The sequence below is a fragment of the Mesoplodon densirostris genome, chromosome 3 (genome assembly GCF_025265405.1).
Source record: "Mesoplodon densirostris isolate mMesDen1 chromosome 3, mMesDen1 primary haplotype, whole genome shotgun sequence".
NCBI classification, from domain to species: Eukaryota; Metazoa; Chordata; class Mammalia; order Artiodactyla; family Ziphiidae; genus Mesoplodon; species Mesoplodon densirostris.
Genome location: NC_082663.1, coordinates 148610039 through 148623971, shown reverse-complemented (window position 1 = coordinate 148623971; position 13933 = coordinate 148610039). Strand labels below are relative to the sequence as shown.

At 55.7% G+C, this 13933-nt stretch overlaps 1 protein-coding gene across 3 annotated transcripts in view; it reads right to left on the bottom strand.

Annotated features, from left to right (window-relative positions):
* Positions 1-13933, bottom strand: part of RFX2 (regulatory factor X2) — a 99693-nt gene that overhangs the window by 11751 nt on the left and 74009 nt on the right. For all 3 annotated transcript variants that reach the window (XM_060094317.1, XM_060094315.1, XM_060094316.1), the window contains 4 exons: positions 5805-5986; positions 3605-3724; positions 1228-1343; positions 235-353 (listed from right to left, as the gene is read on the bottom strand). In XM_060094317.1, coding sequence (XP_059950300.1) covers positions 235-353; positions 1228-1343; positions 3605-3724; positions 5805-5986 — 537 coding nt within the window. The remainder of the gene's footprint in view (positions 1-234; positions 354-1227; positions 1344-3604; positions 3725-5804; positions 5987-13933) is intronic.

Here is a 13933-nt window from a genome sequence, read left to right as displayed (position 1 = left end):
GATACGGGCTGCAGAGGGGTCTTTCCAAACCCAGACGGACCATGAGAGGGGATGGGAGTGAACGAAGGAAGATTCCATCCACTCCTTGGCCAGAGGGAGGGGGGGCCAGTCCCGTCTGCTCCTTGTCACCGGCGGGGAGACCCAGCGACGCTCTGGCGCTGACCTTGCGCAGCTGACCGAGGTGCCCACCGGAGCCCCCAGGGCTCGGGGTTTGGGGGTTCGGGGGGCAATTACCTCGCAGTGCCGCCGGTAGGCCAGCTGAAGGGCCTTGAAGTCGTGCAGCGTGATGTTCTCCTGCAGCAGGACGCTGCCCAGGTCGGGCGCCGGGAACTCCGGGAAGACGTGGGACACATCTGGGGCGGGGGGGGGGGAACGCGGGGGCAGGTCAGCAGGGCTGGCGACGCCGGCCGTACGTGTTGGTGACCCCATGACAGCCCTGGCCCCTCTCACACCACACAACTCTTAAGCTTTGGTTTTCTCAGGTGCTGGGAGGGGACAACATCGTCAGCTCCCGGTGACGCACAAAGCACAGGGCCCTGGCCTGGCACACATTGCACGCTCCATCCCCCCAGTGTTGGGGGCATGCGCCCAGGTGGGTGACAGCGTCTCCAGAAGACACAACAGGGGAGGGTTCAGTCGGGGCTCAAAGATACACTAAAGTACACGGAGGCCACCCATGTCTTTAGCGTATCCCGTCACTCCGGGGCAGGGACGGTGCCAGCTGGGGAGGGACTCTCCCAGGGAGGGGCCCGGCTCAGCTGAAAGTACATCCAGTCTTCTTTCCAATGGGCATTTCATTTTACTTATTTTTTTTTCAGTTTAGTACATTTTACATTTTAAGTTTTTGGCCGAGCCACGTGGCTTGTGGGACCTTAGTTCCCTGATCAGGGATCAAACCTGTGCCTCCTGCGGTGGAAGCGCGGAGTCCTAACCACTGGACCACCAGGGAATTCCCCTTATTCACTTATTTTTATGATGGTCACTTTAATCCATTATTTTTGGATTAATATCCATTCATTTGGGAGGAACATGCTGATTATTCCAAAGTCTCAGGGATTCCACAAAGAAGGTTTATCTAGAACTTTCTACGTAATTGAAAAGGTGATATACAAGAAAACTATCTAAAGCATATCCCTGTAGATGCTGCTGGTGCCGAAACCCAGCCCCAGTGGTGCCGAGTGGCCCCAGAGCCTTGCCAGCAGGCCTGCGCCGGGGTGGAGGGCTCACCGATGTACTGCTGGTGGTGTTGGCTCTGGGCAGCCATGGCATGCTCAGGTGTGCCGTGCAGGCTGCCGTGCGAGCCGCTCTCCCCAAGGCTGTCCGTCTTCTGGGCTGGCCGGTACCTGGGCAGGGAACACGTGGGCCACCGTGAGGCCCTAACAGCACTGCCCAGAAGGGGCCCAAGGAGCGGAGGACAGAGCAGGATTCAGTTTGGGGTGTGTGTGTACTTTTCTAAAACTTGTGGTCAAACAGAAAACACAAAATTTACCATTAAAATGGTACTTTTAAGTGCACAGCTCAGTGGCATTAAATACATTCACGTTGTCGGGCAACCAGCCCCACCATCCATCTCCAGAACTTTCTCATCTTCCCAAACTGAAACTCTGTCCCCATGAAACACGGACCCCCCCTTCCCCTCCCCCAGCCCCTGGCCCCCACCATCTACTTCCTGTCTCTATGGCTGTGACTCCTCTAGGGACCTCGCATAAGTGGAATCAGACAGTATTTGTCCTTCTGTGTCTGGCTTATTTCACTGAGCATCACGTCCTCTGGGTCCATCCATGTTGTAGTGAGTGTCAGAATCTCCTTCCTTTTGAAGGCTGAGTACCACTCCACTGTATGGATGGACCACATTTGTTTATCCATTCATCTGCTGATGGACACCCGGGTTGCTATTACATGTATATATTCTAACACTTCTCTCTTAGAAGACAAGTGAACTTCTTTACATAGAGTCCCAAACGTCTTACTATTATGTGATCTCAAAGCACATTCTGAGACTTTTGTTTTGCCCTGAGCCAGAAAGCAGTGGACAGCCTGTCCAGGCAGCAAACTGAGAAACGTAACAGAGAAGGGCTTCCTGGGATGACTTGCTTGAGCCCTGAGGGATGCGCAGGCCAGGTGGGATGGGTGCGAGGGACCCGTCCTGAGCTGGGAGTGCCTTTCCTTGTGGGATGTAGGGCCAGGCTCACTGGGAGGAGGGAGGACGCCGCTCAGAGGTATATGGACCACCTGACTTTGGTGGGGTGGGTGGCTCTAAGTGTCAATGGCACAACCCTGTGGCCCGAACCCCAGAACGGAAGCTACAGAGTCCTTGTCTGTGGACGATCAGGTACAGGATGGACTCCTGGTCCTGGAGAATGTTCCAGGCTCTCTCCTGCGACCTCCAACTCCCGTGATCGGCCACGTGGTTGGGAGTCACTGGGACCCCTTAGAGCAGCTAAAATGAGGTGTCAGCCACGCAGCTCAGCTGAGGCACGAAGGTGCCACGTGGAAAAGAGTGGGGTGCATCCCTGCCTTGGAGCAGAATGGACCCCGGAGAGGGGCCGGGGACAGAGGCGGGCAGAGGGATGAGTGGAAGGGGCCAGGGAGCTGGTATTCGGGTGGGGCCCTGAACGGGGCGTCTCCAACTAGGGCTGCAGAGGGCCATTTCTGCCCCTTGTTTTGAAAATAAAGTTTGATGGCCACATGGCCACACCCGTTGCTTTAACCTGGTCTGTGAAGGCTTTCATGCTACACGGGCAGAGCTGAAGCGTCTCCACAGACAGTGTCTGCCTGCGAAGCTGAAGATATGTGCGCTCTGGCCCTTTACAGAAAAAGTGTGCTGACCCCTGCCTTAAAAGATGAGCAGGTCTGTGAGGCAGAGAACATTCCAGAAAATGACCAGGCCTTTCCAGCCATCAGATCCAAAGGTCAGGAGGAAGCAGCAACTTAAGTGTGTAAGCTTCTTTATCCTGGCTTCTGGGGTTATGTTCAGTGTTCTCTCTCTTTGAAGACAGAGAGGAAAAGTCAAAGATCTGTGATTCATGGCATTCTGGAAAAGGCAAAAACTATGGAGCCAGTAAAAGAAGATGGGCGCTCGCCGGAGGTTGGCGGGGAGGAGGGACCAACAGGAGGAACAGGGAGAGTTTTTAGGGCAGTGAAACTACTCTGTACCATCCTCTAATAGTGGATACAGGTCATTGCACCTTCGTCCAAAGCTACAGCGTGTATGACACAGAGTGTGAACCCTAATGTCGGCTATGGACTTGGTGTGACAAGAACGGGTCTATGTGGGTTCATCAACTGTAACAGAGGCACAGCACTGGAGGCCGGGGTGTGGGGGGCATGTGGGAGATCTCTGCACCTTCCACTCACTTCTGTTGTGACCCTGAAACTGCCTGCGTCCTGCTGGCCTCACTCCACGCCAGGTGCAAGTGAAAGGCAGGGCTCTCCCAGGACGCTGGGGTGGGGGCGAATGTGAACTGGTTTTCTCCACTCCATCCATGTTTCGTCCATTTCCAGGTTGTGGTCAATGCTCAAGAAACCCCTCTCCCTCCATTCCTGCTAGTGAAACCTCTCAGCGGGCTGGCTGATCCTGAGGCCGGCCGGGCAGCTCACCCACCTGGGCTTCTGATGCACAGGCTGCTGCCGCATGGCCATGTACTGCGTGTCCTCCTGCAGCCGGTTCAGGGGAGAGTCTGGCTTCAGACGGATCCCGTAGTAATGATACTTGGAGTTGCCCCTAGGAACCAAACATCTGGGGTCAGCTCTCTTTGCAGATGTCCTGAACCACAAGACAGGGCTCTTTCCTGGCCCTTCTCCCTGGGCTCTTGGGGCCAGTGTTCCCTGGACCGTGTGGGCAACGTTCATGGGCTGTCCCGTGGTCAGAGAGGTTCAGGAAATTCTGTAATGACTTCCCCCTCTGAGAGACTCCCCTCTTGTATTTTAGTATGATAAAGGCTCTGAGAAGTCCTGCAGTAAAAAAGCCAGTTCAACTTTGTTTAACCCAGCATGGTCTAATAATAATAATAATAGCAATAATAATACTTATTATAATAAACAATATAATAATAATAATACTTATTATTATAATAAATAATAATTACTATTATTAACTCTCCCCTTCCAAGCATCTAATAACACGTTTTAGAAATGGTACAGTTTGGGAAACACTACCTTATTTTATTATGGGAGAAATGATGCTCAAAGGGTTTTAAATAATTTCCTTAAGGCAACAGGTCAGAAGGGGCTCATCAGGAGGGAAGGACAGACACACGGCCTTGCAAACACCCCCAGCTCACGGGCTGCCACTTTCCCTGAGCTGGCAACACGGACAAGCCGGGGAGCCTGGGTCCTTCCCAGGTGAGGTGCGGGCTGAACTGGTGCTCGGAGGGGGAAAGCGGGGAGGACGAGCCCCAATTCCGAGGCCAGCCAGCATCTGGGACCCTCTGAAGGTGGAGGCCCCAGGAGCCATCTGGAAAGGCCCCAGGGCAGCGGTGGCCGTGTCCCTAGAGGTCATGGATTCCTCCTCCCTGCCCCCCTCTGGCTGCCCATGTTTTGTAAGGATGTCCTCCATCAGGGATCCCAAGGTGGTAGAGAACTCTCCTGGCCCCGTCCTTTAAGACAACCAGCATGCCCGCTTCTGGGAGGGGGTGAGTGAACGCCGAGACCCACGTGTGTGCACCTTCACCCGGCCACAGGTCAAAGCCGTGCAAGATGATCTCACGTGTGGGCCAAGCCCCCCCCCCTCCCGCCCTTGAACAGAGCAAGGCCGTCTTTGCCTAGTGGGAGGAGCCAAACGCTACTGCCCGGGTCGGGGTGGAGGGAGAAAGATTCCCGCCTGCTGTCTGCCAAGAGCAGCCCACAGTGGATCGGTCCAGGCACAGCAAAAAGCATCAGGACATGGTACCTCCACCTCGACTAGACAATCCAGAGGCTGCTATTTAAAAAGCCTGCTATGGCCAGGACATGGAAGCAACCTAAGTGTCCATCGACAGATGAATGGATAAAGATGTGGCACGTATATACAATGGAATATCACTTAGCCATAAAAAGAAGCGAAACTGAACTATTTGTAGTGAGGTGGATGGACCTAGAGTCTGTCATACAGAGTGAAGTGAGTCAGAAACAGAAAAACAAATACCGTATGCTAACACATATATATATGGAATCTAAAAAAAAGGTAATGAAGAACCTAGGGGCAGGACAGGAATAAAGACGCAGACATAGAGAATGGACTTGAGAACACAGGGAGGGGGAAGGGTAAGCTGGGATGAAGTGGGAGAGTGGCATAGACATATATACACTACCAAATGTAAAATAGATAGCAAGTGGGAAGCTGCCGCATAGCACAGGGAGATCAGCTCAGTGCTTTGTGACCACCTAGAGGGGTGGGATAGGGAGGGTGGGAGGGAGACGCAAGAGGGAGGGAATATGGGGATATACGTATGCATATAGCTGATTCACTCTGTTATACAGCAGAAACTACCACACCATTGTAAAGCAATTATACTCCAACAAAGATGTTAATAAATAAATAAATAAAATACAAAGGCTGCTATGGAAAATTTCAAACGAAGGGAGAGAGCGGAGGTGAAGCCCGTGTCCCGTCACCAGGAAAGAAGCGATCACGGCCCACGGGTGGCCAGGCTGGGCCCAGGCTACCGCCAATTCAGGGCAACTCCAGGTGCACCCGGAGCCGTGGACGTCAGGACGTGGCAGGAGGAGGGAGCCTCACGTTCTCCCGAAGCTTGATGTCTGTATAAGGGAATAGGAGGGTGGGGGGCGGGTGCAAGGGCTGCCAGACACCCTCACCAACCCACCTGGTACCCAGCCGCCGCGTCCTCAAGCCCATGAACACGGAGCGGATCAGCTTCCCAAAGGAGGCCGCGTTCACGGGGTCCAGCTTGTGTTCCTGGCAGTGGCGAAGGTAGTGGTTGTAGAGCGAACTTCTGGGGAGACTCACGCCTTCCGCGGTTTCGTAATTATCCAAGAGCCACTGGAGCTGGATGGACAAGATAGGCCGAATGCTGACGTGGACGCACCGACAGCATCACACGCCTTCCGTCCTCCAACACGACGGGGAAACTCACCTCTACTGTCACCCATTCAGGTTCAATTTGGGGCACGTTCATTACTTAATAGCTTCTTGTCACTTGCTTGTTTATTCCTTCGATTTCTAGCCAAGCTTTCAGGTTCCTTGACTTAATTTATAAAAACCTGCCCGTGATGGAGACTGAAACCCCCATAGGCCTCGCACACCAAATGCTTCCTAAACCTAGGGGGATGGAGCTGATCTGAGCACACGGGAAAGGAAGATGAAGGAAAACCCCACGGCCCATCAGCATGGCGCCCCGCGTTAAGGTAATACCACCGCAGTCCCTGTACTCAGGACTGAGAGGAAAACAAACAGGAAACTGAATAAAAGACTGAAAGGCTCGTGTGCCAGGTTTTGTGCTCAGGCCAACGGCAGGGAAAAGGATCCAAGGCCGAAGTCGAGGCCCCCAGAGGTCAGCACTGATTCAGAACTGTCCACACAGAGAGCTCAGTTCCCACACCGAGGGAGGCTGCCCCCCCCGCCCCCTTTGCACCCGCTGCAGAGCACCCCAAAGGCTGCGGTTTGATTCTGGCTTCAAGACTGTTCCCCTACGGAGGGAGGTCTGGAGTTGGAAGAGCGAGTGCGGGAACGAGGCCAGAGGCAGGATTCCGCGTCAGGATCCGGATGGGGCTCCCTGCTGCCGGGGCCCCTGTTCTCTGTGCTCCCACACCCTCTGTCCTTCTCCCTGGGAGATCGCCGCCCCACCCTCCTACCCCCGGCCCCCTCTGGTGCTCGGCCCTGCAAGCCAGGTCGCGGCCCTGCCCAGACAGCCCGCAGGCTGCGAAGTCTGCTCGCGTCGCCCTTTTAGACACGTTTCGTTAGGGAAAGGTTTTAACACGCACAGAGGTAGAGAGAACAGACTCATGAACTCCTGCTTCAACAATCATCACCTCAGGGCCAATTTACTTCCTCTAAGCCCCACACACCGCCTCTGCCACTTTATCTTATTTTAAACTCATTTTTATTGGAGTATAGTTGCTTTACAACGCTTTTGTTTGTTCGTTCGTTTGGGGCCACGCCTCGCAGCATACAGAACTTCCCCGACCAGGGATCAAACCCGCGTCTCCTCCAGTGGCAGCGCGGAGCCTTAACCACTGGACCGCCAGGGAGGCCCCCTCCTGCCATTTTAAAGTGAACCTGACACGTGCCTTCGTTTCCTCCCTGGAGCCTCCCCGCTCTAACATGGACCTGAGTGAGAGGCGGGTGGTGGGGTCAGCTGGTGGCAGGGATGCTAGAATAAGGAGAGTTTCAGAGGCAGGCGGTGGGCCTGGGCTGGATGTGCAGGATGAAGGTGGGGAAAAGGTCAAAGGTGCAGGTGAAGGGGCCCTGGGGGACTGACAGAGCAGAGGGTCCTATAACACAGCGCTCCCCAACCTTTTTGGCACCAGGGACCGGTCTTCCATAGACGGTGGGGGGAGGGGGGAGGGTTCAGGCGGGAACGTGAGTGACCGGAGGAGCGCCGGGCAGCAGCAGGTGAAGCTTCACTGGCTCCCCTGCCGCTCACTTCCTGCTGTGCACCCTGTTCTTAACAGGCCGTGGACCGGTGACCCCTGCTCTAACAGAAAGACAGACCTCTGGCATCCAGAAGGGCTGGGGTGATGGGTTCTGCTTTTGGGAGGAGGGGGAGGAGTGCTGGGCTGGCACTCAGGGTGCAGGTCGGGACCAGATGTGTCAATGTGACACCAAGGAGCTGAGAGCGGGTCTGTGCGGGTGGGGCTGAGGAGGAGTGTGTGAGGCGTAGCATGAGGCCTGGGGTTAGGTGCTGCCCCGGGCAGAGCCGGCAGCGGGCCCTCCCCGGCTGCCCCACAGATGAGGTCTCTGCCACACCACCTCCCCACTGAGGGACCAGCCCAGCTGCCCATCCGAGTAACAGGTTTGAACCAGGGGCCGCCGGCCCTCCTGTCACCACGAAGCGTGCCTCATGCAGCTCTGGGTGCACGGGAACAGCTGTCCACTCACCTGTCCGTGTGCTGTGGGATGTCGTGTGCTGGCCGCGCCCGTGACCCCGCAGGGGGATCCCACCCCCACCAGTGGGCGAAGGGGGGCAGTTACCACGGGGACGTGGGGAGGAGGGGGCAGCAGCCAGGGGCTGAGGGAAACAGGAAGGGTCCTTCAGTTCCCCCTTTGGGAAAGAACATCATGGTTTCTGCTTTCCATCAAGTCACCTAGATGTATAATTTTCAAACGTTCCTTAAATGTGCTCTTTCTACACAAAGGTAGCGGAGCACCCCCATTCTCTCTCCAAGGCTTTGCTCCGGCCCCCGGCTCCCACGCTTAGGGGCCATCTCCTCGGCGCCCCTTGTTCTGACCCCTCCCTCTGTCTTTGATGCTATGAACAAACTGTGAACTTAAGTGGTTTAATCACTGCGCACAGCCTGCCCCAGGAGGCACCCTTCTCCCCACCCGAGGCCCCCCTGCACTCACCCTGCCCCCTGCTGCCTTGACTCTGGGGCTAAGGGACTGACACCACCGGGAAGTTGGGAAGGAGGGCCTGGGTGGCACAGCGAAGCTGCTCCTTCCTTGCGGGTACGCCCCCGGCCGGCTTTGCGCTCACAGCGGGGGGTGCCTGTCCCACCAGCTACGAGCCTTCCCACAGCAGCCTCACCAGCCACAGGGGAGAACTGGGTTCTGTCTGTTGCCCCGTTGTCTAGTTTCAATTGGCTCAGGATCCAGGATCCAGGTGACAAAGGGCTGGTATTTGCTGGCCCCTGAGCCCCAAGGTTTTCCAGAGCACTGCTCGCCGACACAAGCATTCATTTTCTATCGCTTGCCTCCCGGCTGAAACGGGAGCTCCAGGAAGCAGAGACAGAACCGGGTCTGCCCACGTTTGCACCCCGTGAAGATGCCTCAAGAAACGCTGATGGAGAGGAGGAGGGGTCCCGCAGAGCGGAGGGGACCCCAGCATGAGGAGAGCCGAGAGCCTCTGGATATGGAAACAGGAGGCTCTTCCTGTCTCTGCCGCCCTGGCTGGGGAGCATAGGCTGCTTCTATGGGAGTCCTCTGTGGGAGGGAGAAGCTGGGACCAGGGGCCCAAATGTCTCAGGGTCTGAGCGCCCGGGCGAGTCCTCAGGAGGATCCTCAGGCCGCGAGGTGGAGGCCTGGAAGGGGCCCCGGACCAGGTCCTGAGAGATGGAGGCTGAGACCCCACCCGGCGCCTGACACGACTGGCCCAACATGAAAAGGAAGGTTTGGGCAAGATGATTGCTTCTGCTCCTCAGCACCTGGGCCAAATCCCAAGAATTACACGAAAAGCAGACTTCCTTGCTGGGTGACTACATGGACACTGACACCAAGGATGTGTGGTTAACTCCCTCCTGAGTAGAGGTAAGTACAGAGAGAACAGATGCCACTGGCAGCCTCCGAAGCAATAACGGGTTCACTGTCACCCTCTCCGGCGATGAGAGGTGACCCGGAAGGGAGGCTGGTCTACGGGCTCTGCCAAGGCAGAGCCTCCCCTGTAGGCTGAGCGAGCGCCGGCGGGGTTCGCGCACCGCACCCCCAGACGCCGCTACCTGGTGTCTTCCCGACTGGCTGAGTGACACTAGGTGGAAGGGAGGCCCATCTCCCCACCACACAGCCCCGCCTCACCCGCGGCAGACTGACCGGGTGTCACGGTAGGGAGGCTGTAGCCGTGGTGGGTGGGTGGGGAGCAGTGGTCTGATTCCGGGTCTGAAGGTCAAGGAGCGTTGGATGCCGGCTGTGGGAGGAGGAGGGGGGACAAGGGTGAGCCTACAGCAGGACGGCGCTGCCCTGGATGAGCCAGGAAGGTGGCGGGAGGTGCAGGGTCTGTTGTGGGGCGGGGGCAGGGGGCGGTCAGGGCTCGGCCCCTGACACACGTGCGCAGCTGCGCCTCCAGGCGGGCAGGCGCCCTTGGAGACTCAAGGGTGCAGCTGACGGGAGAGGCCCGGCCTCGACGCCCACTGGGAAAGAGCCTTTCCCGCCAGGAGACCGGGCGGGGTCGTCAAGGTGGTGAGGGGGCCGGGGAGACTCCAAAAAACAGCAGTCCAACCGCGACCACTGACGGAGGCCTTCGCCGCCATCATCTGGAGCAACTTCTAGGCAGAGCGCCCAGCCCATGAAGCTGCCACAGCCCATCCCCAGCCCAGACTGCAGGGCATGGCTCTGTCACTACACCACCACCTGAAGGCTAAATCATCTTTGACAATTTATGTTTCTTGATTAAAAAAAAAAAAAAGTCATATAATCTGAACACAATTCACCTAAAAGCAGGTCCTTCTCCCAGGGGCTGGAAATAGTAGTTTATGTACAGTAAGCAGCGGCCACCTCTGCAGGGACCCAGGATGGGGGTCCCTGAGTCGGCAGGGGTTGGGGGCCTCTCCCGACAGACCCGGGGGACAGCAGAGGGGCAGTCCTGGCTGGCGTGGCTGCACCCACAGGCCACAGTGACACCCTGGTGAGGGACGGCATCTCCATTCCCAGCTCAACTTTCTATGCCTCCTTCCTCCAAAACAGTTATCCCTCATTTCCTGCCACCAAATCATGCGTTCCCCTGTTTTAAAGATGGCTTGAGGCCCACCTCTTCCCTCAGGGGCTCCCACACCAGGCTGAAAGGTCCCTTCAACCCTCAGACCCCCTGGTCCGAGTCCCGAGGGCAGCCTGGGGAGCTGGGGTGACCCTGATGTCGGGCTGGGTCTGGAAGGCACAGCCCAGCCTTCCTGGGCTCTGGGCATCTTGCCACCCGGCACCAGGCTCTTCTGCCCGGGCACGGGGACTGCAGCCAGTGGTGCCCAGGGACAACTGTCTCAAGTGAACACGGCCAACTAGGACCACGAAGGGCTCTGCAGGACACGTGGCCGTCTGTCGCCAGGACACACCCTAACTCTCTCCCCCGACTCCCTGCCCAGACAGCTCCTGGCAGGCTGACCGCAGCACGTGGGGTCGACTCTTCACAGAGATCTTCTTTCTATCCTCTTTGAGTCACCAAGCCTCAGATCCTACTTCTCATGGCTCCCAATGGAAGAAAACGACTCAACAACAAATTGCCAGAAAGAAAACGGACACAAGGAGGTTCTTCCTGCTCGTAAACTAAACTCAGGAATGGAAACTGGTTTTGGAGAAGCAACTAAGGCAAGCCCGCCTTCCAGAGAAAAAGTGTTAGAAAGCCAGAGGCATCCTTGCAGCCAGAGACTGAGGCTCATGCGTTTCACATAGACATTTTAAACTTCCCACGGATACGCCGCCAGCCTGGGGTCCGCACCCATCCTGCCTTCCTCATGGCTCTCTGGGGCTGCCCTAGCGCCTGGCCTTGCAGGCTATGCCATGGCCACGTTGTCTGCTCGAGATCTGAAGAACTCTGGTCCCCGAGCAGAGAATGCCGTCTTGCGGACTTTCTACACACCCTGCTCTAAGCCTGCAGCTTCCCTTCTCTAGACGTGCCCACCAGCTGACATCGTCTGGCAGTGATGGACAACAGGGTGGCCATGACCCACCTAGCCTGGGGCCTGATGGACTTTTGTTTTTCCTTCGAGACAGCCGGGGTGAGGCTGCTCTTCCTCCAGTGACCAGCCCTCTGAGGCTCAGCCAATGAGCTGGAGTTGCTGGCCACGCCTGTGCCCCCTGACAAACCCAGAAGCTCCTGGATCTTTCCCTAGTGGGGTTTCTGGCCCCGCACCCTGAATCACTCACTTTGAATGTCAGCCAGTATGAAACTCTTGCTGGGGTCACAGCTGGGATCGGGTTCAACTAAAGGGGACTTCTTTTCTTTGATGTTTTAATTCTCAAAAGGATGCCAATCCCAACCCAAGTGCTTGAGAAAAGCTGCCAGAAGTGCGCTCTGAACTCCTGCGGCCTGTCCTACCTCCAAAATCCCAAACAAAGTTCCAGTTAAAGCCGAATTGAGGGCGTTTGGAGAAGTAAGGGGAAAAGGGACGAGTGTGGGGAGAGACAGGAGCTTTCCCTCCTCAACTGTCCCCAGAAGCCGAGTCCCTGCACTGTCATCTCTTCCAGCCTCGTCCTGCCACTCAAAGCCACCCAGAGGCAAAGACCTTTGCGCCCTCCTGGCCTTGGGGCCTACGATCATGTGGTGTCCCCATCAGAGAAAGGTCTTATGCAGCTAAAATCAATAGGAATTAGTTGCTTTGCCCTTTTGTCAAGTTACCAATTTTTTTTTTTTTTCTGAAGAGCCGATCACAGGAGAATTAGCTAAGAACATTTATGGCATCCCCAATCCGGTGTCATTTTTTGGTTATGGCTTGTTTGAGTACGAATTTATTTACAGTGCTTATCCTCTGCCAGGCATGGTGGGTAGGACGTTACATACACTAAGCAGTTTAATCCCTGTTCCCCGCAAGGAGGGAGGCGCTGTCACCCCGCTTTCACAAAGGAAGAGCCTGCCTTAATTTCCCTTCGCTGTGGAAGGAAGGTTTTGCTGAGTGTAGAAGTCTAGGTTGGTTCCCCCCTCTGCACCTTTTCGGCACTTTAAAGGTGTCAACTCACTGCTTTTTTTTTTCGGCCGTACCACGCGACTTGCAGGATCGCAGTTCCCTGAACCAGGGACTGAACCAGGGTCATGGCAGTGAAAGCCTGGAATCCTAACCGTTAGGCCACCAGGGAACTCCCTGTTTGTTTTTAAAATGCCTATGAAGGTGACAAGCAGAGCAGGGCAGACCAGCAGGTTGACACACACTTACATGACTGTTGAGTAAATCGCTTTTGTGTGATGTGATCCCTTCGCTTTTTTGGAGGTTTTCAATCGCCATTTCAAGCTAAAGAAAATGTGCGCAGAAACAAAACAAAACAAAATGGAAAAAAAAAAAAACGAAATCAGATGGTTAGCATCAGCCAAGATTTGTTTGTATTAATATCCAAATAAAGATCCGAGTGCCTACAAAATAGAAAGCAGGCTGGATGCAGGTGGGGGGGCAGGGGCGGGCGGGGGGGAATGGGTTAGGTCGGGGGCTGAAGCCTCAGCAGGAGCGTTGCTTCATCACGTGCAGAGGAGCCCAGGAGCTTGTCAGACACCAGCAGCAGATGGGATCCTACTGTCTACACTGGCAGCTGAGTTTTAACACGTCTGCATGTGCACATGCACAACGGGAATACTTAGTCACTGCATAAGTTCAAGTGTAAGCAAAAGCCAGCATGATAACTGCCTGCTGCTCCCCAAATCCATCATCTGCACTGGGAGAATCAGAGGACCACAGACCCGGGGACAGTTGATGGCACTGGTTTCCCGGCCAGCCTGCCCTGTCGCAAAGCCCAGGGTCTCCCAGCTGGAGGGCTTTGGGAAAATACCAGTAGGCCACAACCCCAGCCCTGCCATTGGGAGGCACAGGACCCTGGGGCCACGGAGATGAGACAGCTCACAGAGGGGTCCTCCTGGGGGAGGGCCTCTGAGATGGGTCCTCAGACCTCACGGAGGCGAGGGCTGAGGGGCCATGGCAGGTCTATGCAAAGGAAGAGACACCTGGCCGAGTGTGGCAACCACCACATCTGAGCCCGACTTGTACATGAAAAATGCAAACATAAGCTCTGCTGGAGGCAATGACCCTTAAACACCAAGGGGAGGCAAAGACCACAGAGATGATTCTGTAAAAAGCAGGCCCAACACATTCATAAAGTGCAGCTGGACCGCTTCCCCAGAGCTGAGTTCAGGAACGAGGGGTTTCTGCTTCGCCCCCCACCTCTTCTGACCACTGTTGAGAACATCTACTCTTTCCACTGCTATTCAACACTGTACTGGAAATTCTAGCCAGGGACATTAGGCCACAGAAGAAAATAAAAGAAATCCACACAGGAAAGGAAGAAGCAAAACTACCTCTATCTGCAGATAGCATGATCTTAAATACGGAAAATCCCGAAGGATCTCCCCCAAAACTATCAGCACCAGGGTTG